Source organism: Tupaia chinensis, unplaced genomic scaffold, assembly GCF_000334495.1.
Source record: "Tupaia chinensis unplaced genomic scaffold, TupChi_1.0 Scaffold000627_1, whole genome shotgun sequence".
Taxonomy (NCBI): domain Eukaryota; kingdom Metazoa; phylum Chordata; class Mammalia; order Scandentia; family Tupaiidae; genus Tupaia; species Tupaia belangeri.
In genome coordinates this window covers 2,041,630-2,067,230 of record NW_006160147.1, presented here as the reverse complement: position 1 = coordinate 2,067,230, position 25,601 = coordinate 2,041,630, and the positions used below count along the sequence as shown (strand labels likewise).

The window sequence follows — 25,601 nt, the reverse complement described above, 5'->3', positions numbered from 1 at the left end:
AGAGAATGCCAGTAGCTACACTAATGCCCTGAGATCCTGAGATGTCTGGCAGAAACGCTGACGGTAACTCAGCAGTGAGACTGCTTGGGAGAGCCACAGAGTGATGGCAGTGGTGAGCAGGTGCAACACTAGACCTATGCAAGCAGGCTCTGGTTTTCAGTGTGCTTCTTCTCAGAGACAGAGGTAATTAATGCCATTCATTTTTCATCAATCCAGCAATGGCCTTTTTTTTTTTTTTTTTTTAATAAGAGAGATTTTTGCTCTAGGATGTAAGTGCTCTCCTGAGAGATGGAGAGATGGAGAGATAGAAAGTGAGAAATCACCTCCCAAGGAGGATGGCCATGCTGCAATTTCTTCTTCTCCATTCTCCTCTTGGGATTTTGGGCATGTGTGTACACATGCCTGGTTTGAGTTTTAAGCTGTAGGATTCAGAATTTGAACCACAGTTGACTATGTGCGAGTCCAGTGATGTAACTGCTATGCCATCTGTCAGTCTCCAACAATAGTTTGTTTTTTTTAAAAAATGTTTCTATATTTTAAAAATTTTGTTTATTTATTTACTTATTAAATTTGACCAGAGAGGGACAGACTGAGAGAAAGAGAAAGAAAGTGAGAAGAGAGAGGGAGAGAGGGAAAGTGGGAAGGCAAGCTACCAGGTCCTGGACTCAAACCACCACACCACCTGCCAGGCCCAACAATGGTCTTTTTAAAACAATTATTTAATTTTAATGAATTAATTATTTTTAATTTGACCAGAGAGGGACAGTGAGAAAGAGAGGGAAAGTAAGAAAGCAAGCTGCCAGGTCCAGGACTTGAACTGCAGTTGCCCATGTGGGAGTCCAGCGCCCTTAGCCACAATGCCACCTGCTGGCCCCAGCAATGATCTTTTAAAATATACATATATATTTAATTGTGTACACTGGCCAGACAGAGGGAGAAAGGGAGGGAGGGAGAGAAAGCACCCTTACAAAAGGGTATGGTCATGCTTCAATTCCCTCTCCTCCATTTCTCTCTTCTGCTGGAATTTGGGAGATGCTTACACATGTGCCCCAGTGTGTTTTTCAGGACGCTGAGTCCAGGATTCAGGCTACGCAGGATCTAGCTCCCCTAACTACCAGGCCATGGGGCCGGTCTGACCAACGGTGGTCTTGATCTGGGACCTCAGATTTAATCAAATCTAACATCCTTATCACTGACTAAAAGTAACAAAGAACAAATCAAAAGGGATTTCTTTATGGATCTGGTAGAATCATCTCAGAAATACACACATGCCTAATAGTAAGGCTCAATTGTCCAGGAATGTGGGAATTTCTCAAGAAGATCCTAGAATTCAAAATGTGATCCTATTAATACGACTTCGCTTCTCCAGGAAGCACCTAGTGAGTTAGACAGTTGTTCCTGGGAAGCCATGAAATGTTTGGGATCAATTTCTGATCAAAGTTCAAGCTAAAACATCTCTCTTCCCTCACATTATGGTTTCCATTCTAAGGGACCAAGAAGCCTGAACCTGCAGGAAGAAAGTGTTTATGTTAGACAGAAGGGGCTGTAGCGTCATCTTCCTCAGCATCCACAAAACCGGGTCCCAGGCTGAACGTCCTACAAGTTTAGCCATTAAGTTTCTCAAGCATCTGCTTGCTAGTGATGTTATCTCCCCAAAAAGGAGAGAGGAAGAACAGCTTAGACCAGGGAAAGCGGAAATTCCAACCAGGGTTGGACAAGTTTGGCAACACCTTCCACCCCAAGGATCGGCATGAGAATGACAACAGGGTCATCAATCAGATGCAGGGGTTCTGTCGGAACCCCGCTGAGGCTCAACAGTTGCCGCCATGAGAAGCCCCTGGGTATCTGGCATGCTCATTGGCACAGTGGCTTCCTCTGCTCAGAGTCAGGTGCGCACCAGAAAGGACCGATTTGGCCGTTGCCCATCACGGTAACTTGAACTGGTTGCCATTGGTGCTAAAGTTTAGGCTTTCTTTTTTAATTGTTAGAGGGTATGTGTGCTCACCAGAGAGATGGAGAGCCAATCCCTTCTCCATTTCTCCACCCTGTTGGGATTTTGGGCATGCACGTTACCTGTGCCTGGCATGCCTTTTCTTTTCTGTTTTTTTTTGGAGAGGTTTTTGCTATAGGGTGGCGCTTGCCAGAAAGAAAGAGACAGAGAGACAGAAAGTGAGAAATCACCCCCCGGGGGGAAATGGCCGCATCACAGTCCCTTCTCCTCCATTCTCCTCTCGGGATCTTGGGCATGCGCGTACACGCGCCTGGCGCTGGCACGCTTTTTCAATCTGCTGGGATTGGGATGCCAACTTCAGCTGGCCCTGTGGGATCAGCTCACTTAACCAGTAGGCCGTGGGGCCAGCCCTAAAGATTAGGCTTTCACGCTGTTCTGGCCCAGCTGCCTCATGTCCCACAGGGAAAGGTACTACAGCTGACCTTGAATAGCATGGCTTGAACTGTGTGGGTCCACTTATATGTGGATTTCTTTCAACAAATATTGTAAATGTAGGTCTTTATTTCTCATGATTTTCTTCATAACACATTGTTTTCTCTAGCTTATTTATTATAAAATACAGTACATAATAAACATAAGAGACAAAATATGGGGAACAGCAGATGATATAATGGTTATGTTGCTGAACTCTCACATAGTCAACTGAGGTTCAAGTCCCAGACCCAGCGGATTAAAACTCATGCCAGGCGTGTATGCATGTGTGCCCAAGATCCTAAGAGGAGAATGAAGAAGAAGGGATTACAGTATGGCCATTCCCACTCGGGGGTGATTTCTCACTTTCTGTTTCTCTGTCTCTTCAGTAAGCACATGCACCCTATAGCAAAAATATCTCTTATAAAGTGTGTGTGTATATGTATATATATATATATATACATATACACACACACATATGTATATGTACATATACACACACACATATATATTTATTTATCGACTGTTTATGTTATTGGTAAAACTTCTGGTCAATAGTAGGCGACTAGTAGTTAGGTTTTGAGGAGCTGAAAGTTACATGCAGGGCCAGGTGGGGTCAGTAGTAACATAACTGGACCCACATAGGAAGGATCCTGGGTTTGCATCCAGGAACTCCCTGAGCATGCTGGGCCCGTGTGTGCCCATGACCAGGGTCAGCTGAGATGGTTTGAGGACCTGCTCTGTCTCTTTTTATTTCCCTCTGTGTCTCTCATTCTCTCTGATGGAAGTAAGACAGAAAGAAACTTCAAATGTATACACAGATTTTCGACTGTGCAGGATTTGGTGCCTCCAGCCCTCGAAGTCCCAGGATTATTCAAAGGTCATCTGTTTATCTAAGGCTTTGTCGGCAGTGAAAGCAGACAGGTGCAGAATGGAGGGAACGGAAATCGGTAGAGGAGAGGGAGGAAGACCCATGAGTCTCAGCACCCCCAGAGGGAAGATGGGCAAGGAGTGAGGAGGAGCTGGAATGAGGGAATCCTGGCTAGGAAAAAAATAAAAACACACACACGCATAGTAGAAGAGGAGGCAGATGATCCTGAGGGGAAGAAAAGCAAAGATAGGTTATTTTGAAAAGAACAGGCCTGAAGGTAAGCACTGGGGGCTTTAGAGACGGGAGCCACGGGCACCAGGTCCTATAGGGACAGGGTGGCCTCAGCAGCATGAGGTGGGGCGGGGGATGGGGCATGGGAACTTTGGGTGTTTGTGTAGGTCTCACTGGATTTCCCTTTCTGGGAGGAGGAACTCGAGAAAAGAGAAAGGAGCCCCAGTGTCCCCACCTAAGTCTTCTCTTCCACTTTTCTGTCTGTTTTCTTGCCCACACGAGACAAGCTCTTACCAGATACGTGGTTTTGAATAGTCATTTCACCTATACTCTCCTATGCACTGAGGAGGCAGAGCTGACCAGGGAATGTTCAAATCCATCTGCAAGGCCAATTTTAGCGAGTGAAATGTGTTGGGGATCTCCAGCCAATCAGCAGAAATACGCCTGTTCTCTGGAGAGTACGCTGGAGATCTTGGAATTTAGTGTCTTGAGATGGGGAATCTTGGGATTAAAACAATAAAGGTATGCGGGGGGTGGGGAAAAGAGTTATTAAAGCCCAGACCCACCCATCCACCCAGGAGAAGGTAGTAACAATCGATGGGTGGGCAATGGGAAAACAGTTACTGCAGGCCGACAGTGTGGGAGCAGCAGGGGCCGCTTCTGTCCCGTTCACAGATTGCAAGAAGGGAAAAGGTTTGAAGAAAGCGTAGCTTCTTCCTTTTCGGGAAGCAAGTCTGAATCCTGCAAAAGATACTCAGGCACCGAAAGACTTGTTTATATCCACTTAACCATCAGATTCCCCACTGTGGACTTCAATTTTGGGTGGGGAAGACGTAAGAGGATGATTTTTTTTTTTAAATGAAGATTCCTCCCCCGTAATATTTGTTGGATTGTCAGAAAAGTCATGACATTTTTTCTACTGATGTTTTTCTATGCAAAAATGTGTCATGACTTTTTTGACAACCCAATTTTAGCATCATGGCAGCATGAGGAAACTCAGTAAGTGCCAGTTGAGGATGGTGGCGTAGAGTTGCCCAACTTCTTCCTTCTGATGGGCAGGGAACGGCTGAGGACTTCCCACTGTGGGGTCAGGTCTCATCTTGCAGGAGACCTTACATAGGAAGCTTGCCCACCCAACAGAAGGCGGGAGAGTGGGCTTCTGAGCCAGCACAGAGCTAACTGTCTCAGCTAAGAGTGTCCTATGGTCGAGTCCCTGCACTATTCTCTTCTCAGAGAAGCCTCTGCAGACACCTCTGCCCACATCTGCCCTGAAGCTGGGGAGCTAAGGCTGCCCATTAATGGGCAGTCTTAGGAAGGGCAGAGAGGCTGGCCACCAGGAATGCTGCCCCCTCAACACCTCCCAGGATGGAGAGGCTTCTTCTCCCAGGGTAATGACAGGCTCTTATCAGAGTACCTGAGTCTGGATGCGGTTCAGGCCCCGGAACCAGAGGATCTGGCCTCGGCGCAGCTCCATCTCCGCATGGTCAATCTCGTCCAACCCCTCGGCGTCCTTGGTGATCTCCTCTTTGGCGGTGCCGTGCCCAGCCTCCTTCAGGAACTTCAGAGACTGGGTAGGGATTGCAGAGATGACCTGGGAACAGGTGCAATGTGAGGGGAGACATCAGAATTGGAGTACGGAGAAGGTCAGGCCCTTGGGTAGGTTCCTCTGCCCTCTTCACTCTTCCCACTTGGAGGGCCCACCAGCTGCCAGGCTCTCAGGAGCATTCTCTGTGTACAGACATACGAAGGCAAATTCATATTCTAGTAATCTACCTGCCATCGGCCTGGTCTCAGAGCCCTCCTTCTGTCTCAGTTCTTCCTTTACCTTTGGCTATCTGTCTTTTAAGAGAAGCAGAACCATAATGCATGGTCCGCAGTAGGATGGGACTGAAACCAGGAACTAGAGGGGAAAAACCTGTGCAGATGAGAGGCGGGAGAAGACAAGCCCTTCTCAGTGGCCACACGCAAAGTATCTGTCGCGTTCTAAAACTCTAGTGAAAGGACACTGAAAGCTTTCTTGGGCTTGGGGTGAGGATGTGGTGGACAGGCCATGGAAGCAGGGACACCTGAGTATGGTCTGAAGCTGTAAAGCAGTAGGTTGGGCTAGAAATTCAAAACAAGTACTTGGTGAGCTCAGTAGATGTTGGCCAATTCTCCTTTTCTGGTAAGTGGGGAGTAGACAGGGCTCTGGTGGAAGGGGGGACTGTCTGGGAAAGCCCGCATGGAGTCCAGTGTTTGACATGGTTAAGAACGTCAGAGCTCCACTTCCGGATGTTGGAAGGAGCTACTGTGATACAGAAGAAAGGCTGTTATCCTGCATTGAGGGCAATGGCCACGTGGGAGACCAGACCCAGAAGAGACTGTCAAATGGCAGGTAGAACACCTAGCTCTGCCCAAGTGTAGAGCTGCTTCAGGGACCCCCAGGTAAGTAGATTTTGGTAAGTAGAACAGGGTGTTGAGAATCACGACAGGATTAACCAGGAGCCATCCAGGAGGTGGGTAAGAGAGAAATGAGGAACAGGTCTGGGGAAATGCTTGCAGTCCTGGAGAGGGCTTTTTGGTGGTGATTTAGGACAAAGTCCCCATTACCCAGGTGGCCGTGCACTAAGGGGCTGTCAGCAGAGACCAGGGGCTGAGGGGCACTCACAAGTGATATTAGGAGAGGAGTGAAACTGTTACCAGACTGGACGATATTATTACAAGTAATATTAACATTAATTTACCGAGTACTTACATGGCAGTAGACATCATTCTAAGTCTTTTCTGTATAGCAACTAGTTTACTGATTAATAATGATTAACAACGGGACTAACAGATGGTGTAATTGTTATGTCGCTGGACTCTCATATAGTCAACCACTGTTTGAGTCCCGGACCTGGCGGCTTAAAACTTATGCTGGACGCGAGTGCATGTGTACCCAAGATGCCAAGAAAAGAACGGAGAAGGGATTGTAGCATGGCCGCCACCTCTGGGGGTGATTTCTTGCTTTCTGTCTCTTTCTGTTTCTCCAGTGAGTACATGCTGCCTATAGCAAAAAGCTCTCTAAAAAACCAAAACAAAATAAAAAATAATGATTAACAATGACCCTGTTATTCCACATTGAGAACACTGAGGCAGAGTGGTTGAGTAATGTGCCCAAGATCAATCAGCTTATAAAAGGATTCCAACCCAGACAGTCATTCTCAGAGCCCATGCTCTGAACCATATTCTATACTGCTTGTCTAGAGAGCTTGTAAATTTGAATTTATCTGAAGCGAGAGTCGGACATTCAACCCAGTAAGCCCTGGTCACAGAGGAGGCTGGGAGCCCTGAATTATGTCGTCACAGAGGTCCATCAGACTGCTGCTTCATTAGAATAAAGACATGTGCTTTGTAATGTCTTCTATGATTTAATTTTTTTTGTTTTGTCTTTAGCAAAAATGGAGAAGCTCCACTTGCATCTCAGAAAGCTAAAGAGATCAACCCTTCTCCAGGTGTATTTAGAGAAGAAATCTGAACCCCCGAAGTGGTGGGCACAGGTCATTCCACCTTTGGGTCCTGTGGGACAGAAAGAATTGGAACCCTTGGATGGGAGATGGGGAGGTGGGGACGAAGGTGAGGTGTGGGTAGTCTCCGCAGCTGCTGCTCCATCTCATGCGGATCACAGGAGTTCTGCAGGCTGTGTGAGTGCATGGGGAGGGCAGGAGAGCACTCACCTGGCCCCAGAGAAGTTCTCCAATTGCGATGAAGAGACACCACAGCCACTGGGCCAGGTTGAGCTGTGTACAACTGAAGGGTTTGCCCCCAAACTCCACAATGAGAATCTAGAAGAGATGAAGGGGCAGTCCATCAAGTTGGTGACTAACTGGTTGCTAGTCCTCCAGCCATGGTCAGCAAAGCCCGGTCACCCCCTTCCCTAGGATCCTGGTGTTTCAAGACCTCAATTGCTTGCAGGGAAAGAATAAGTCTAGGAGGGAGAAGGGAAGACAGAGTCTTCCCAGAGCACTCTGATGGGAAGATGGTTACTGTGAGTATGAGTAACAGAAAACCAGGAAAGTGGGGGGGCCTGGGGGCATCCTGTGACTAGAGTTAGTGGGTGAATCAGACAAGCCACAGTGATGGAGAAGAGGAACTGAGGATGGGGGCAAATGAGGGAGGGGCCCTGCTGAGGGATGAGGCAACTCTTCTGTTATGGGGAAGCTCAGAATCTCGTACGGAGATGCTGGAGTGCACTTCTGACTGGGTCAGGAAGAAGAGGCCCAGTCCTTTTACTACCAGGACACTTATATGGCCTTGACCCCCCATTCTCACAGGAGCAGCTCAAGCTCCTTCGGAACGGGGAGCGCCTGCACGGCATGCACCACATCCGTGTGGGCTGGCAGGAGGCAAGGAAAGGGGTAGATGACAGTGGCTCTCCTCTTGGCCACTGTGTGAAATTTCTGTGTGCTTGGGAAGATAATGAAAGGATTCTATTAGTTGTATTTGTAATCAACACGCTGCCTTACCCCAGGGTACCTGATACACTGGGTTCTGGTCCTAAAGTGATGTATACACAGAAGCAAACTGGGAGCCCCAAGGCGTCCACCCACCCTGTGGATGCCCGTTATGCTCTCAAGCCATTTCCTGGGCCGTTAGGCAATGCTGGCTCCCAGCTGAGGCTTTCACCATCACAGACCTCCTATTCCAGCCCCAGCTAGACTCTCACCTGGCAAATGAACGTGCCCAAGACTACAGAGCAGAAGATGATGTTGTGGTAGATGCCTGAAAAGACGTTCTTCTCCCCGTGGATCTTTCGGGAGTTAATTTCATTGAAGAGCTGCATCAGTACAAAGGTGTTGAAAACTATGGTGTAGTGCTGGGTGGGCGGTGAGTGCAGAGGTGCCTTCCGCCCACTGTCGATGTCAAAGAACTTCTCACCTAGTGGGGAGAGAAGCATTGGAGGGTCAACGCGGCCTAAACTTGGAGGCAGACCTGGTAGGGCCATACTGGTTGCCAGGCTCGGACCTATACTGTTGATCAGACGTTTGAAATGTCAGTTTGCCCTGGTCTCCGCTTACCTGACCCCCTCTCGGTTTGCTGCACTGAGGTTTGCACTCCTGCAGTGGAGCATGATTAGAAGGCTGTGCACTGGCGTCACACGGCACTGCTGTGACGTTAGTGCTAACAGTTACTCATTACGTGACCCGAACGTCATTTTTCTCATCTTTAGGAAAAAAGTGTCTCTCTCTCTCTGTCTCTGTCTTTCTCTGGTGAGCTCACACACTCTATGGCAAAAGTTTAAAAAGGAAAAATAAAGAATCATGATGAGCTGGATGGAGGGCAGGTGGGGGGGCACATGGTGTGGTGAGACCCTGTCGAGCACACCTCTCTCTCTCTCTCTCTCTCTCTCTCTCTCCTCTCTCAAGTGTGCATGGACTCTCTGTCATGAGTAAAATAAGCTTTTAAAAAAATGTACTTAAGGGGCCGGCAGATGGTGTGGTGGCTAAGGGCGCTGGACTCCCACATAGCCGACTGCGGTTCAAGTCCTGGATCTGGCAGCTTGCTTTCTTACTTTTTCTCTCTCTCTTGCTCTGTCCCTCTGATCAAATAAAAATAAATTAATAAAGCTAAATAAAATAATTCTTTTTAAACAATGTACTTAAAAAATACTTAAAGGGAGTCAGGAGAAAGTGGTTCAGTGATAAAACGAGTAAACCCACAGGGAAAAGTCCTGGATCCACTTTCGGGAGCCACCTGTACATGGTGCACATATGCGTGTGTACACGTGTGTGTGCATGTGTGTGCACTCATGGTCCAGACTGGCCGAATCTGGGGCAGATCACAGTATGAGGACCCTGTTGGGGGTGCCCGTTTCTAGCCCTCTCTCATGGAAGGGAGAAATAAATAACCCAAAAAAGGGTATTTAAAGAGGCCCCAAACCAGCCAAGCCACCCTGTAGAGTCTTAAAAGGAGCGCGTAAAACAGCAAAGCCCCAGGCAGGGTGGCTCGGGAAGCCCTCAGCGAGTGCGCGGCTTCACTCCTGGCCTCCTTTTACACCGCCTCCTTTCCTTAGCCATCCTCTGTCCCCGTCTCATCTAGCGCCCCGACCCCCACCTGGGGCTCACCGGCAAAGACTAGGGTAAAGATGACAGTGAGCTGATAGACCGCATGGCCCAAGATGTTCTTCATCATGGTGCGTGAGATCAGAGGCTTATTTCGGCCGTAGGGGCGCCGCCTCAACAGGGCATCCGTAGGCGGCTCCGTGGCCAGGGCCAAGGAAGCAAACGTGTCCATGATTAGATTGACCCACAGCATCTGCACGGCTTTCAGTGGGGAATCCTGGAAGGAAGAAGAACCAGGCCTTTTAGCTTTCCCACCTCATGACCCGGCCTCACCTTTGCCCTCGAGGTGGCCTAACTCCCACTGTCTGCCTAGACTTTGAAGCTGGTCACTTTCTGGAGAAAGTTCCTTAACCTCTTTTAGCCTGGGATTCCTCGCCTTTAAGATGGGGACATTAGTCCCTACCTCGCGAGGCTGTTCTGCAGAATAAAGATGGGAGTCATATGTACAAACACTCGTCACAGTGCGGGGACACGGTGCTAACTTAGTGGTGGGCGAATTACTGTCGTTGCACACACACGGATGGACACGGTGGACCGAGCAGAGCTGACTCCTGCTCCCATATCACTGGGGAAGCCCCCGCCCCACCCTCCGTCACCTGTGTGATACAGGCTCCAGTGAAGGCCACAATCACAGCCACCACGTTGACCGTGAGCTGGAACTGCAGGAACTTAGAGATGCTGTCATAGACGTTGCGTCCCCACATCACCGCCTTCACGATGCTGGTGAAGTTGTCGTCTGTCAGGATGATGTCCGACGCCTCCTTAGCTACATCTGTGCCTGCAATGCCCTGTGGGAAGAAGGGAAAGAATAAGGAGCAGGATAGAGGAAAACTTTCCTGCTTCTGACCCCCAAGAAGCTTCAGGACAAGGTGTAAACACTAGAGGGCGCGCCAGCCACACACAAAAAAACAGAACCGGTGTGGTTGTCACTCTCCAGAGCAGGGAGCTGGGAACCGATGCCACCACCTTCCTCTTGAACACAACTTAGAAAGCTAGGGAACAAGTCCAATCTATTCCACCTCCAAATTCCTCTATTTCTTCTTCTTTTTGTCATTGCCAGTATCTCATTTGAGCCTGTTTCCTCCGTATCTTTGAGAAACCCTGGGTTGTGTTCTGTAGGATTAGTCGGGCAGGACAGTGTACACATCTAGTCTTGTTCCAAAGCCTGTCACTGAGGAAGCATGAAGGTTTCTGAATAGAAGTATCAATGGCTGAAAGTTGTGCTTGGGAAATGGCTAGCTTCCTGGACTGGGGGTCAGTGCTCTCAATCAGCGCACCCTGATTCACTTTCCAACTTGTACCTGCGTAATCTTTCTGCTCGAACCTTCTGGGTTATTCACAACCCCCTGAAGCTCTCATTTACTTCCAGAGTCTAGACTCCTAACCTTACCTTTCCCCCAAGTCTGAAACATCCTCCCCCCATATTTAAATCCTATTTATAGGGCCTAGTCTCTTGCCTCAGCCTCCCAAGTGGAAGGAGTTACACGTGCATATCACTGTCTCTGTCCATTAAGTTGGGCAAGGAACTGAATCCAGGCATCTTACGTGGAGACAACCTGCATCATCTTAGCAGTGTGTACCCTCATGGCTGAGCCCAGGAAGTTTCTTTTTAAGTTAATAATTAAATATATATATGTGTGTATATATATGTGTGTATATATATATATATATATATATATATTATACTGTCATTTTGCAGAAAGAAGGAATCTAGACCCTGACTGCTTCTAGAACTACCTGCTTGTTTACAGGAAATGCAAGGAACAAAAGAACATTGGAAGGACATTACAGGGATGTAATTAACAAACCCACACTGGGGGATAGTCCACATGAACAAACCACCTGTTTCCTTCAAAACGAGGAAAGAAAAGAAGATGGAAAGGGATTGTGCAGAAAGGAATTGACGTAGCAGGCCTGAGACTGCCGTCCACAGAAAGGTCTGCTAGCCAGACCCTCTGCCCACTTTCGGGCCCTTCGCGGTCACAACTTGCTCCCAGGCAACAATTAACTCATCGGGGTGGTTCATTGTCTAGACTGTGTCCAAGCAATCTGGTTGGATGGCTGCTTTCCTTCTGGGAAAGGATGAGATTTGGGTATGTGCTAGGCAGGAGGTGCTCACATAATGCGCCCCCAAACAACCCTGGGTGCTCAGTCTGTGAAGGGTTTCCCTGGGCAGAAACTTCTTGCCTGTGTAACATTTTTGCAAACAGGGTAAGGACAGACTCTGTGTGACTCCTTATGGGAGAGAGAGCACAAGGAAGGCACAAGTAGATTCAATCAGATTCTTCCAGTGTCTTTCTTATAATCCGACCGTCTCCTTCCACATTCCTGCAATAAATCTCATGTCTGAGTACAAGTGTATACAAATCCCATGAGTCTTTGTAATGAACTGATGAATAGAAGGGTGGTTCTGGGGACCCTGACATAGGGATCTTATCCTATCAGTGGTTCCCAAACTTGCGGGTGCACTGTAATCACTACGGGCTTGTTAAAACACTGGTTACTGGGTCTCAACTCCAGGGTTTCTGACTCAGTCGATCTGGGGAGGCCTGAGACTCTGCATTTCCATACATTCCAGGTCCTGCTGGAACAGCTGGAACAGCTGGAACAGGAGCACCTCCAGGAATCACAGCTACAGATCAAGAGAGTTGGAGACGTAGCCAACCATCGCAACACACGGGTCTCATTCGCATCCTGATTTGGACAAATAAACTATACAAATATTCGTGTGGCAATTGCGGAGATGTGAACACCGACTAGGTATGTGATGACAGCGTGGAATCATCAATTTTGTTTTGCGACAATGGTGTCATGAATCTTTCAGCTCCATTTTATTGATACACACTTATCACTTAGAGATAGGCACTGAAATTCTAATGGATGAAATGATATGATGTTTTGGATTGGCTTCAAAATAATTCAGCTGGAGAAGGGAGAAGTGGGTGGAAGGCAGTCAGAGAAACAGGATAGGCACAGGATAGTATGGATAACTTGAAGCAGAGTGAGAGGTTCATGGGGTTTGTTGTATGAGTCCCCCTACTTTTGTATATTCTTTTTTTTTTCTTTTTTCATTTATTTATTTATTTTTACATTTCCCACAAACATTTACTTTACATATCAAAAATTTTTTTGCTCATACTCCATAGTTCTTGACGGTTAATAAACAACTTTCAAAATCTCAAAATAATGAATTTTAAAGATAATGTTCAAAATATTTCTTACAATTTTGTGTAATTTTGTTTGTGACTCTATAACAACAGAGACAGCATGCTTTTAAATATTTTTGAGAAAATATTTACATGTCAACTACTCAACTTGTTGAAAAGCAAATGCCCAGCACACGAGTCACTCATCAACCTTCTCAGTTCCGCCCCGCCTACCAAGTATTCTGTGATGTACCATCTGCTAGCAAAGATCAGTCTCTTTTTCTTCCTTCATAGTCTTTCTCAAGATAATCCTCTGGAAGGTTGCTCTTTTGCAATCTCTACTGACTACAATGCAGGGCTGGAAAAATCCAGGTTATTTTATGTTATAAATTCTTTCATATATCCTTACTTGAGATTCACATTAGTTCCATAGTTTTCCAATTAATCTTCAGATCTGACATTCCCTGTCTACTAATGAGGATTCCAATTTCTGATTCAATGCAACGAGCATTATTGAACTTATGCAAATAACTCTTCTGCCACAAAATAAGAATACTCTCAAATACTTCCAATTCAAGAGGGGTCAGGAAGGAAGAAAAGTTTATGTTCCCATTTAAAGAAAAAAGTTGCTGAACCTATCAACAACTCAAAAGAAAGTAAAATGTTTAAATTGGGAAAACAAAGCATAGTTTAAAAAAAAGAAATCAGTAGGGATGATTTCTCATTTTTGCTCTCTGTTTCTCTCTAGCAAGCGAATGTGCCAAATGGCAAAAACCTACAAAAAAAAAAAAAAAAAAGGCCCTGACTGAGTATAAATTACTCAAAAGTCATAAAATTCTATTTCGCCAGTTTACTCAAAAGTCATAAAATTCTATTTCGCCAGTTCAGTCATGTGTTCAAATTTTCTTTTGTTGAATATGCAGTCTAATCTTTCCGTTTAAATCCTGGAGGGTAACATTCAACATTATTATTGATATTTCTTGTTCCTAGCATTAAATTTTCTTAGTTGCCTTTTGTTCTCTTATTTCTGTGTGTGTCTTTAGTTTTCCTGGTAGAGCACTCTTTCAGAACTTCTTGAAGAGTGGGTGTGCTATTGGCAAATTCTTTCAGGTCTTGTTTATCTGAGAATGTTTTTATCTTTTCTTTCCATATGAAGGATAATCTTGCCGGGTATAGTATACTTGGTTGAAACTGTATTTCACTTAATACTTTGAATATATTTTCCCATTCTTTCCTTCCTCGCATTGTTTCTGATGAGAGGTCTGAGGTTAGCCTGACTGGATAATCTTTATAAGTAACCTGATGTTTCTCTCTTGCCAATTTTAGTATCTTGTCTCTGTAGATTTGGCCAGTCAGGCTATGATGTGCCTTGGAGAAGATCTTCTTGGGTTGATTCTATGTGGGGTCCTTTGTATTTCTTGGGTTTGGATATTTGAATGCCTCTCTAGATTTGGAAAGTTTTCTTCCAAGATTTCATGAAATAATTATCAATGCCCTTATTAGTTTCCTCACCTTCTGGGTTACCAGTTATCCAGATGTTTGGGTGCTTAATGCTGTCTTGTATTTCTCATATAGTATTCTCATTTTTTGGAGTTACTTTCTCAGGTTTTTGGGTTATTTTTTTCTAGATCAGAGATTTTGCCTTCAACATCCAAGATTTGATTTTCTGCATGGACTAAGCTGCTTTTAATACTTTCAAGGGAGGTTTTGATTTCCTGAATGGCAGCCTTCATCTCTAATAGCTGCATTTGATTCTTTTTTATGGTGTGTATTTCCTCTTTCAGATCATGGAAGAACTTCAACACCTCCTGGAACTCGTTGTCTCTTTTCTTCTGCATCTTCTGGAGTTCATTACCTCTCAGCTCTTGCATCTCATTTAGTGTTGTCACTATGAATATTCTGAATTCTCTACTAGACATTTCCACGAGTTCTACTGGACTGTCTGTGGATGATGAGGGATCATTCCTTTCCCTTAGGGGAGAGACATTTTCTTAGTTTCTCATGTTTCTTGTGCCTCTGCGGTGGTTTCTGGTCATTCTGTGACAAAATCTCTCCTCTACTGTGTTCGTCTGAATATTTTGGGAGTCTAGAAGACGGAGTTTAGAGCATAGCTTCTCTGAACAGGCCAGGACATACCTCAGCTTTAAAATGGCTTCTTGTTTGAATATTTCAGGAGTCGAGAAGATGGAGTTTCAAGAATACTCTCTTTCTGTAACTTTCCATGTCTTTCTGAGGAGAACGTGGCGATGATGAGTGGTGTCTGCTAGCTGACCCAGCTGCAGGTCTCTACCCCGAACCCTGAGTTATAGAGAGGTGTAGGTACTTCAGCCACAGTGCACACTCCCACAGGCAGCCAGATCAAGGATGTGAAGGTGGAGGGCACCTTTCCAGTGACCATGCTGCTTGGGAACAGCATGGGGCCTGAGCTGATGCCCGCACTCAAGGAGTTAAAGGCTACTGCTGTTCCAGTGGAGTTCCAAGAGCACCACTTGAGTGAGGTGTGGAATACGGCATCTGAGTAGAAGCTGGAGCAGGTGCTGAGTTCTCGCCCACACTGGACTCTGGGGTGCACTGAGGACCCACAGCACACTCAGGGCGCCCACGCGGCTCCACTGCCCATGGGCTTGGTAAGGCCCTGCGCAGCCAGGTAGGGGCTGGGGTAGGTCACAGGTGGACTTGTGGTTGCAGCTGCCCCCTCTGCCTCAGCATCCGCTGCTGTCAATGCAGGTTGCTTGCACTAACACTTTTGTATATTCTTGAAATTTTCTAAAATAAAAACTTAAAAAATAGTGCTACAGGGTGTATATGCTCACAAGATAGAGAGAGAGAGAGAGAGAGAGAGAGAGAGAGAAGGGGGAAAAGTGAGAAAGCATATCCTGGGAGGGAATGGCTACGCTACAGTCCCTTTTCCTCCATTCTTCTCTTGGGATTTTGAGCATGCACACACATGCACCCTGTGTGTTTTCTTTTGTCTTTCTTTTTTTGGGGGGAAATTTTTGCTATAGGGTGTATATATTTACTAGAGAGAGACACAGAGACAGAAAGCAAGAAACCACCCCCCCGCCCAGGGTGATTAGAAATAGCCCAGTCGGGCTCCCGGGGGGCTTCATTGACAGTGACCATTCGGTCCTGCTTGCCTTCTTTTCCCTCTCAATCCCCTACCCCCTAGAGCTGTTGGCTCAGGCCGCTAAAGTGGTGCCTCTCGGGTCTTAGGTTTGATTTTTCATGCAGAGCGGGAAGTGTTGGTCTGTGCTATATCCAGACCACATCCTCTTACAAACCTGGACTGCTGACAGTCACAGGGCAGTGTCGTTGGAGGGGTTGGGGGGAGATCAGGATAAAATTATACCATGACAGGAGAGGAGGAAAGACATGAAAAGTTATTGACACTATCTCCCCAGGGGGTTGGCCATGCCACAGACCCTTCTCCTCTCAGGATTTTGGGCATGCATGACATGTGCCTGGTGTTGGTTTTAAGCCTCCGGGTTCGGGACTCGAACCATGATCAACTACATGGGAGTCCAGTGATGTAACCAGTATGTCATCTAGTGATCCCCAGTGTGTTTTTCAAGCTGCTAGATCTGGGACTCAAACCATGGAGTTGGGTATGTGAGATCCAGTGCCTTAGCCACCATGCCCTTTGCTGGCTTGGTTCATGGTCAAGTTTAAGCTGGCCTTGCTTTTCTGCAAGAAGGAAACTTCATACTTTCCCTGCCTCTGTCATGCATTCTTCATATCATAACATATATATTGCTATTGGCCAGGCTGGCAGGAGAACCCTGAGAGGGAGCAGCAGGTTACCAGAAGCCAGGTCTGGCTTCCTACTGGAGGAGGCGGCTCGGGGTGAGAGAGGGCAAGTGTGCTGAGCTCACCATGGCAAAACCGACGTCTGCTTTCTTCAGAGCGGGCCCATCATTCGTGCCATCACCAGTGACAGCCACCACCTGCCGCTGTTCCCCGATAGTGCTGTCGATGATGCCTGGGAAAAACAGACGCACACCACGGTGGGCACTTGGGTGCCACCCAAGGCCATGTGGCGAGTTTTCAGTTTCCTATGAGGTGCTTTTCCAGTCTTCCCCGATCCCTGTGACTCCTTCCCTTCTACTTTCTTCTTTCCGTTCCTCTTTCCTGTGCTGGAGGTTCTCCAGGAACCTCCTGAGGGCAGTAAATTGCTCCTGGGCAACGCTCTGAGCTGGAAGGTCTGGCCTTATCTGGTGTCCTGAGGAAGCTGTTGTGTGTTGGAAAAAGCACAGACAGGACCACCCATGGCCTACTGGTTAAGGGAGCTGGACCCCACATGGCTGACTGCAGTTCAAATCTTGGCTCCAGCAGCTCGGAGAACACAAAAGACGTTGTGTGTGTGTGCCCCAAATCCCAACGGGATGGAGAAATGGAGGAAAAGGAACTGCTGCGTGGCCATAACCCCAGAGGATGACTTCTCACCTTCCCTCTCTTCCTTCTCTCTCTCTGGCAAGCACATGTACCCCAGAGTAAAAAGCTAAGAAACAAACACAAACCGAACAAACCCAAACCACCTGCATCACCTGTCCTACTTGCCAAGGACCCATTAGCCTGGAACTCTCCTAAGATCTCCCCTATGCGAACAGGAGGGTCGTTTCGGCTGAGGCTTCTTACCTGTCCTCGTACTGGCCTGCCTCCACCTACCACAAGTATCTACCAGGAGTCTGCCTCACCTTTCACCAGCGTGTGCTTGTCCGTGGGGGACGATCGTGCTAGGACCCGGAGCTTAGGCCAGATCTTGTCCAGCTTTTCTTGCTCCACCTGCCGACACCAGACAGATCCGGATCAGTCAGACTCAGAACACCACCCTGAAGATCTGACTTCTGCACACACTCTGAGCTTTGGGGAGGTCCGGTACCACAAGCCCCACAGGACTGACTCGTGGCCTGGAGGAGAAATAGCCCAGTCGGGCTCCCGGGGGGCTTCATTGACAGTGACCATTCGGTCCTACTTGCCTCCTTTTCCCTTCCAATCCCCCACCCCTTAGAGCTGTTGGCTCAGGCTGCTAACGTGGTGCCTCTCAGGTGTTAGGCCGCAGTCAGTCACAGGGCAGTGTCATTGGAGGGACTGGGTGGAGGAGATCAGGATAAAACCATCCCATGACAGGAGAGGAGGAAAGACAGGAAGTGAGTGTCACTGTCCCAAAAGATAGCTTGTGAATGAAGACGAGAAGAAAGACAGCTCCTGATTTCTCCACCTGAGCAGTGTTAGAAAGATAGATTCGCATTTAGCAACCACCTGCCTTCTCCCAGATGGCTTAGGCTAGAGCCGGCCCTGCCCGGTCAAGTGAGGACCTGGCTCCTCCCACCCGGGACACACCTCGCCTTTCTCATTGCGGATCAGTCGGTTGAATTCTTTGCCTTCTAAGCACAGAAAGTCTTCACCAGGTGTCAGAATGCCACATTTGGTGGCGATGGCCCGGGCTGTGTTGACGTTGTCACCCGTCACCATTCTGACAGTAATGCCAGCTCGTTTACATTTGGCAATCGCTTCTGGTACCTATGGAGGGGACAGAAGGAAAAGTGGTAGAGATGGAGGAGGGGATGTAACCTGGTAAGTCGCCCCGCTTGCCCCTTCACTGTGGATAGGAGAGAGGTACCCAGGAAGCAGTGCCACCGGGCAAGGGGTGAGTCTGGCCATTTTGACATTGCGTGGTGTCGCCTCATTCTGTCCTCACAACAGAACGCTGAGTGCGCCCGAGGTGCCAGGAATCGGGGAAAGCACGTCTGCCCAGGGAGTCAGGTGCAAAGCTCGCTCTCCACTTACAACCCAGACCCTGAGGCAGGAGTGCACACAGCCCTCTGAGCCTGGCCACTGCCTTCCTCACTAGCAGTGCTGGTCTGCGCCATGTCCAGTCCACGTCTTCTCACAAACCTGGGCCACTGGCCTATGCGCCAACAGTGTCAGCTCTTTGTAGTTGCCCAAACGCATGGCACCATCTCCAGCCTCTGGGCCTCGACAATGGGTAGTCCACCTGTCTGAACATCTCCCAGCAGGCTTCTCTGACCCCTAGTGTCTAGAATAGCGTTCACCACATTGGAGTGCTCCAGAAGAATGCGACATTGAAGGAAAGTGGCTAAAGACAAAGTTGGTATCCTGGTTCATTCTGTCTCCTGACTCTTAAGCACCAAATGCTAACTCTAATAAATCTTCCCACTCAGAAAGCATTAGCCCTGGGAACGGCCCCTTCCAGCAGCTCGGCACCCCACAGGAGTCCATGAAGGAAGACGCACAGCAGCACCTGTCTGTGTGGGACGCTGCTAGGTAACTTGCCTGGGGTTGTAACTAGAAAAGGAGCTAGTACGGCATGTCTGTGCCTCCTGGTGGCTGACTGACAGGCCATTCCGGGCCTCACCTTCGGCCAGGGCCACTGGAGGACTGCCCTTCATGTTTTCCTGCCTTCTCTCCAAGCCAAAGCCTCACCTCTGGGCGCACGGGATCCTCGATGCCCACCACGGCGATGCAGGTCAGCTGAGTGAGGATCTCAGTCTCATTGTCCCACGAGGGCTCTGCATCGTCGAAATCCCGGTACGCTATGCAGATGGTCCGCAGCCCCTCGGAGGCCATGGGCTCGATGACGGTGCGCACCATGTCATCGCGGTCCTTATTCTTGAATGGCAATGCTTCCCCTTTCTGGTCCAGGATCCGATTACACCTAGGGAGGCATCAGAAAGCAGCGTCTCCCTCCCCTCTGGGTATACGTCTATGACCACCCACATACATTTGGGCAGCTCTGTGCTGTTCCCGCAGATGCTGTTCCATGGCCACACGTCTCCATCATCCATTGCCCAGCTGAATCTACCCTTCCCAGGTGGAGTGGCCTGGGGACAGAGCACGGTCTAGGTAGGCAGAGAGAGTGGTTCTCCCGCATCGTCTGTCCTTCCCCATGGGAATGCAACACCTGGTCACTGGTGGATCACCTGCTCTTTCGAACTTCTGGAAGGCGGAGAGACTTTCTCAATCCCCAGTATCTAGAATAGTGCTCTATACATAGCAGGTGCTAAAGAAGGTGTTGAATGAAAGAAGGTGGCCCAAGCTGAGTTAGGGTACTGGTTAATTCAGTCCCAGTGGCCCTGTATCCAAGTAGGGTCAGCCTTTAATGCCTGTGGGTAGTCTAGCCATTTGTCAAGTAGCTCTGGAATCAGAACTGAGAATGGGAAGGAGGGGAACAGAGAACTCACATTGCTAGTACCTGCCGCGTGCAAGGCACTCTGGGTACGCTGAATCATTTCATCACAGCAAGGTGGGTGGCATTACTGAGGTAGGTAAGTGTTACTCTGTTTTCAGATTAGGAAATGGACATTTAGATCATCTAGGTCTGAATCCCGGCAGTGCTATTAGCTGCACTTCCTTGAGCAAATTACTTAACTTCCTGTACCTCTGTTTCCCCTCTGTAAAATAGGCATAATGATAGCACCCACCTTACTGAGTTGGGAGGATTAAATAAAATGAGCCACCTAAAATAGCTTATTAAAAACAATGCTTGGTAGGGCCAGCAGATGGTGTATTGGTTACATTGCTGGACTCCCACATGGCTGACTGCAGTTTTAGTCCTGGACCTGGTGGCTTGAAAATCAGACGGAGGAGGGTGAGCAGCAGATGGCATGATGGTTAAGGGCACTGGACTCCTACATGGCTGACCATGCTTTGAATCCCTCCCTGGTGGTTTGCTTTTTCACTTTCCCTCTCTCTCTCTCTCTCTCTCTGGTCAAATTAAAATAAATAAATACATAAATGAAGAGTAAAGTTAAATAAAATAATTCTTTAAAACAAAACAAAACAAACAGAAAATCACACCAGATGTGTGTGCGTGCCCAAGATCCTGGGAGGAGAATAGAGGAGGGATTGCGGCATGGCCATTCCCCATCCCCCCGGGGGGGGTGTGATTTCTCTCTCTCTCACTGTTCCCTGTCCTTCCCCTTACCCCCACTCCCGAGCACATGCCCTAAGATCAAAACCTCAAAAAAGCCAAACAAAAACAAAAAAGCAATGCTTGGCCTGAGGAAATACTTGGATGTCAATTACTTTGTTACCAGCTGGCTGGAGGACTTGTTCCTCTCTGGAATTGGCTCAGAACAAGGTATGTCGCCCTGACCTTCCTAAGGGGAAGATCTTGAAGGGAAGAGAAGAGAGGGGAAGGCTCTCACTTGCGCAGGATGATCTCAGAGGCGCCCTTGCTGTACATGCGGAAGCCGCCGCTGGGCTTCTTGATGACCGTGCTCATTGACTTGCGCACCGAGTTGAAGGTGTACACCTTGTAGAGCTTCTCTTCAGGCACCTCGTTGCGCACTGCCTGGTAGTCCTGCTTCAGGTCAGTGACGAAGCCCAGCAGGGCACACTCGGTCTTGTTACCCACCTGCCGCGGCAGGCCTCCCTCCTTCTCTGGAGGCTGAGAGGACAAATAGATATGGGGCCACTGAGACAGACACCTTGGCCAGGGAGAGAACTTAGGGAGGAAAGAACTTCCCTTCAAAGCTTGCACAGATAGCGCCAGCCAGGTAGTATAGTGGTTAAGAGAGGTGCACCCCACGTGGCTGAATGCAGTCTGAATCCCAGTCCCGGTGGCTTGAAAAATGTGCCAGGTGTACACATGTGCATGGACTGCAGTTTTAGTCCTGGACCTGGTGGCTTGAAAATCAGACGGAGGAGGGTGAGCAGCAGATGGCATGATGGTTAAGGGCACTGGACTCCTACATGGCTGACCATGCTTTGAATCCCTCCCTGGTGGTTTGCTTTTTCACTTTCCCTCTCTCTCTCTCTCTCTCTCTGGTCAAATTAAAATAAATAAATACATAAATGAAGAGTAAAGTTAAATAAAATAATTCTTTAAAACAAAACAAAACAAACAGAAAATCACACCAGATGTGTGTGCGTGCCCAAGATCCTGGGAGGAGAATAGAGGAGGGATTGCGGCATGGCCATTCCCCATCCCCCCGGGGGGGGTGTGATTTCTCTCTCTCTCACTGTTCCCTGTCCTTCCCCTTACCCCCACTCCCGAGCACATGCCCTAAGATCAAAACCTCAAAAAAGCCAAACAAAAACAAAAAAGCAATGCTTGGCCTGAGGAAATACTTGGATGTCAATTACTTTGTTACCAGCTGGCTGGAGGACTTGTTCCTCTCTGGAATTGGCTCAGAACAAGGTATGTCGCCCTGACCTTCCTAAGGGGAAGATCTTGAAGGGAAGAGAAGAGAGGGGAAGGCTCTCACTTGCGCAGGATGATCTCAGAGGCGCCCTTGCTGTACATGCGGAAGCCGCCGCTGGGCTTCTTGATGACCGTGCTCATTGACTTGCGCACCGAGTTGAAGGTGTACACCTTGTAGAGCTTCTCTTCAGGCACCTCGTTGCGCACTGCCTGGTAGTCCTGCTTCAGGTCAGTGACGAAGCCCAGCAGGGCACACTCGGTCTTGTTACCCACCTGCCGCGGCAGGCCTCCCTCCTTCTCTGGAGGCTGAGAGGACAAATAGATATGGGGCCACTGAGACAGACACCTTGGCCAGGGAGAGAACTTAGGGAGGAAAGAACTTCCCTTCAAAGCTTGCACAGATAGCGCCAGCCAGGTAGTATAGTGGTTAAGAGAGGTGCACCCCACGTGGCTGAATGCAGTCTGAATCCCAGTCCCGGTGGCTTGAAAAATGTGCCAGGTGTACACATGTGCATGGATGACCCAAATCCTGATGTGACGGAAGAATGGAGAAAAAGGCTTGTGGTGTGACCATGCCCCATTGGCGGGTGTGCGCTCTCTTTCTATATGGGAGTACATGTGCCGAGCCCAAGTATATACCCTTGTGGCAATAATGAACAAAACTAAAAATGACAACAAAAATAACAAGAACCCTTTCAGGGTTGGCCCTGAAGCCTGGTGGTTAAGGGAGCCGAACCTCTCATCCCAACCACGTGGTTTGAATCCTGGCTCCAGTGGCTCGAAAACCATGCTGAGCACTTGTGTGTGCATGCCCCAGGCCCATCAAGATAGGGAATGGACGATCCCTGAGCCCACCCGGATTTAGGGGTTTTGTACTTTGCTCTAGTGGCAGTGTTAGTGCATCATTTATTTCCTCTGAGTATGTGTGCGTGAGAGAAAGAGAGAAAGAGATCCCTAACAAGATAAGATCTTCATGGCATGATCCATCCCTGGTCTTGGCTGGCCAGACCTGCTCAGGAGGTCCTAGGACCTTAAGCCATGAAGGCCCAGTTGTGTTACTACTGTGCCACCATCTGGCCCCCAACTACCCATCCTAAATGTCTAGGCAAAGGAAGAGCTTACCAGAATCTTGGAGGTATAAGCACTGTTGATAGAAATGCCATTGACAATAAGGTCCAGGACCTTGGGCACGAAGACGTCAGGGCTTGGGATCTGATGGTAATGGGTGCCCCCAACGCAAGCTTGTACCACAGTCATGCGGTTCATGGTCAACGTGCCCGTCTTATCGGAGCAGATGGCTGTGGCATTGCCCATCGTCTCACAAGCATCCAAGTGTCGGACCAGGTTATTGTCTTTCATCATTTTCTACAAAGGAAAACAAAAAGGACTTGAGAGGGGACCAAATGCAAGTCAAAGACCATTTCTTAGGAGACATCCCTCCCACATGCGTGTCTTTATTCCCACATGAAAATGCAAGATACTACATCCGTGGGTCTCTGAAGAGTCTACTAGGTTATTTAATCATTGATGCGAGTGACTGAGATGGTCCTTCCATAGTACCAGCGATTTCTCTTGCGAGGCACCACCTTAAGCTGGTAGAGGAGACAGTGGCCTCTCCTTTCACCAAAGTCATTGGTACCCTCCCCTCCCACCTCTGTCCTAAAGAAGAAAGAGCGTAGTTCCCACCTCACCTTCACCGAGTAGGCCAGCGAAATGGTGACAGCCAGTGGCAGCCCCTCGGGCACAGCCACCACCAGTACAGTGACACCGATGATGAAGAACTTGACAAAGTACTGGATGTAGATAGGAGTACACTCGGAGAGCCATGGTCTGCGCTGAATGACGAAGTTGTCAATCACAAAGTACAGAATGAGGATGAGAACTGTGATAGCAGACATAATCAGACCTGCCAGGGAAACAAGGCATATGAACCCAGGCTTGAGGGCATCCCTAGGGCCCTACCTAGTGATGGACTGGCATAAGTTGAAGTTATGCTACCAAGTTTTAAAACCGGCAACTCCAGGAAGTTAAAGTAAAACCTCCCCATCTTCTGTTACTTGTATACTATGGTGCAAGGGAAAAGACACTGGTTTTGGACTCGAAAGACAAAGGATCTGGTCTCAGCACTGCGCTAACTGGACACATAGTTTTGGACTAGCTGTTGACCCTCTCTGGGCCTGTTTCCTAGATCAAACTCCTCATTCATAAATAAGGGAGCTGCTCTGTTTCCCAAAATAATATTCTGATTCTATCCCCGATTGACCCTTTCCCCACAATTCCTAACGTAGTGCCAGCGTTTGTTCATCTCCTAGTAGTTTATCTACTTTGACTTCTCTGATGCTAGCCTGTGAATGTTAGAGAACTCACAACTTGTCTACAGTGATGGCGCTGTGGGGCTAGCACATCGCCCGTGACTGAGCCTTAGAACAGTGCTTCCCAGCCGTTCTCCTGTCATGGCACACAGAGAAGACGATAATAATGGGGTCAGCATGCTGTGGTGGTTAAGGCAGCTGGATCCCACCTGGCCGACTGCATGGTTCAAGTCCTGGACCCAGTAGCTTGAGAAACACCCCAGGTGCATGTGTGTGTTTTCTCAGAATCCCAAATGGAAGGAAAAATGGAGGAGAAAGGATTGCAGTGAGACTATCCTCCGCACAGGGGGAGAGGGGTGCCCCTTTCTCTCTCTCTCTCTCTCTCTTTCTCTCTGGCGAGTACATGTCCCCTTTGACAAAATTTAAAAAAAAAATAATAAAGATGATAATAATGGCAAACATTTACACGGTACTTTAGTGATTCAGGACCCTTAGAGCAAAAGCTAGGGGCGATGTTGTCAAGAAAGCATATTTGTTTGATGGGGCTAGGACTAAAGTAAGGAAGCAAGGCCTGGGTGCAAATTTAAGGAGGGATTCACTTTCTGGGCAGTGGAAGGCTCCTTGCTTGCCTCATGCCAGGCTTGGCCTGGCTAGATATCTAAAATGAACAACAGAGGAGACTAGTGGCCAACCTCCAAGTAGCTTATACCCCCTAAGAACAAGACAGGGATTAGGGGAACAGGGGATTAGATGGGGTCTGGTCAGTGTTTCAATCCTGTGTGTCAGGCTCAGTAAGTGCACTTGCAACTCATTTCATCCATGTATAGTTTATATGTGAGACAGTTCGCAGTAATCCAAATTAGCTGGGCACTAGAATGAAATGAAGAGGCTGAGCCATTGAGATCCAGGAGCACTTTCTGGGATGCTTAAAATGCTCTTACTGAGGCCAGCAGGTGGCATGCTGGTTAAGGTGCTGGACTCCCGGGGGTCAACCACGGTGATGGCTTGCTTTCTCACTCCCTGGTCTCTGTCTTTGTCCGGTGAGCACACATCCTCTATGGCAAATTTAAAAAATAAAGAAATAATTCTTTTTTTTTTCTTTTCTTTTTTTTAAAGCTCTCTATTTGACTGACCTGGCTAACCTTGATTAACCAAATATGGCTACTGATCCAGTGAAACATGGCTGACATGAATGAAGAACTGAATATTTTACTTTATTTAATTTTGATTGATGAAAATGGAAATAGCCACATATAGTTAGCAGCTACTGCAGTGGGCAGTACAGATCCTCTCGTCCCAATATGTGCAGACTGGCGTGCCCTGGGGACCTGGGAGAAACGCAGACTCACAACCTCACCCCCAGCCCTGCTGAA

At 48.0% G+C, this 25,601-nt stretch overlaps 1 protein-coding gene across 6 annotated transcripts in view; it reads right to left on the bottom strand.

Annotated features, from left to right (window-relative positions):
• The window catches only part of ATP2B4 (ATPase plasma membrane Ca2+ transporting 4), a 120,039-nt gene that overhangs the window by 6,871 nt on the left and 87,567 nt on the right, over window positions 1–25,601 (bottom strand). For all 6 annotated transcript variants that reach the window (XM_027776021.1, XM_006159177.3, XM_027776020.1 and 3 more), the window contains 12 exons: window positions 23,608–23,822; window positions 23,039–23,281; window positions 21,981–22,222; window positions 19,195–19,426; window positions 18,091–18,270; window positions 17,445–17,532; window positions 16,623–16,729; window positions 10,201–10,392; window positions 9,608–9,821; window positions 8,209–8,420; window positions 7,220–7,327; window positions 4,939–5,115 (listed from right to left, as the gene is read on the bottom strand). In XM_027776021.1, coding sequence (XP_027631822.1) covers window positions 4,939–5,115; window positions 7,220–7,327; window positions 8,209–8,420; window positions 9,608–9,821; window positions 10,201–10,392; window positions 16,623–16,729; window positions 17,445–17,532; window positions 18,091–18,270; window positions 19,195–19,426; window positions 21,981–22,222; window positions 23,039–23,281; window positions 23,608–23,822 — 2,210 coding nt within the window. The remainder of the gene's footprint in view (window positions 1–4,938; window positions 5,116–7,219; window positions 7,328–8,208; window positions 8,421–9,607; window positions 9,822–10,200; window positions 10,393–16,622; window positions 16,730–17,444; window positions 17,533–18,090; window positions 18,271–19,194; window positions 19,427–21,980; window positions 22,223–23,038; window positions 23,282–23,607; window positions 23,823–25,601) is intronic.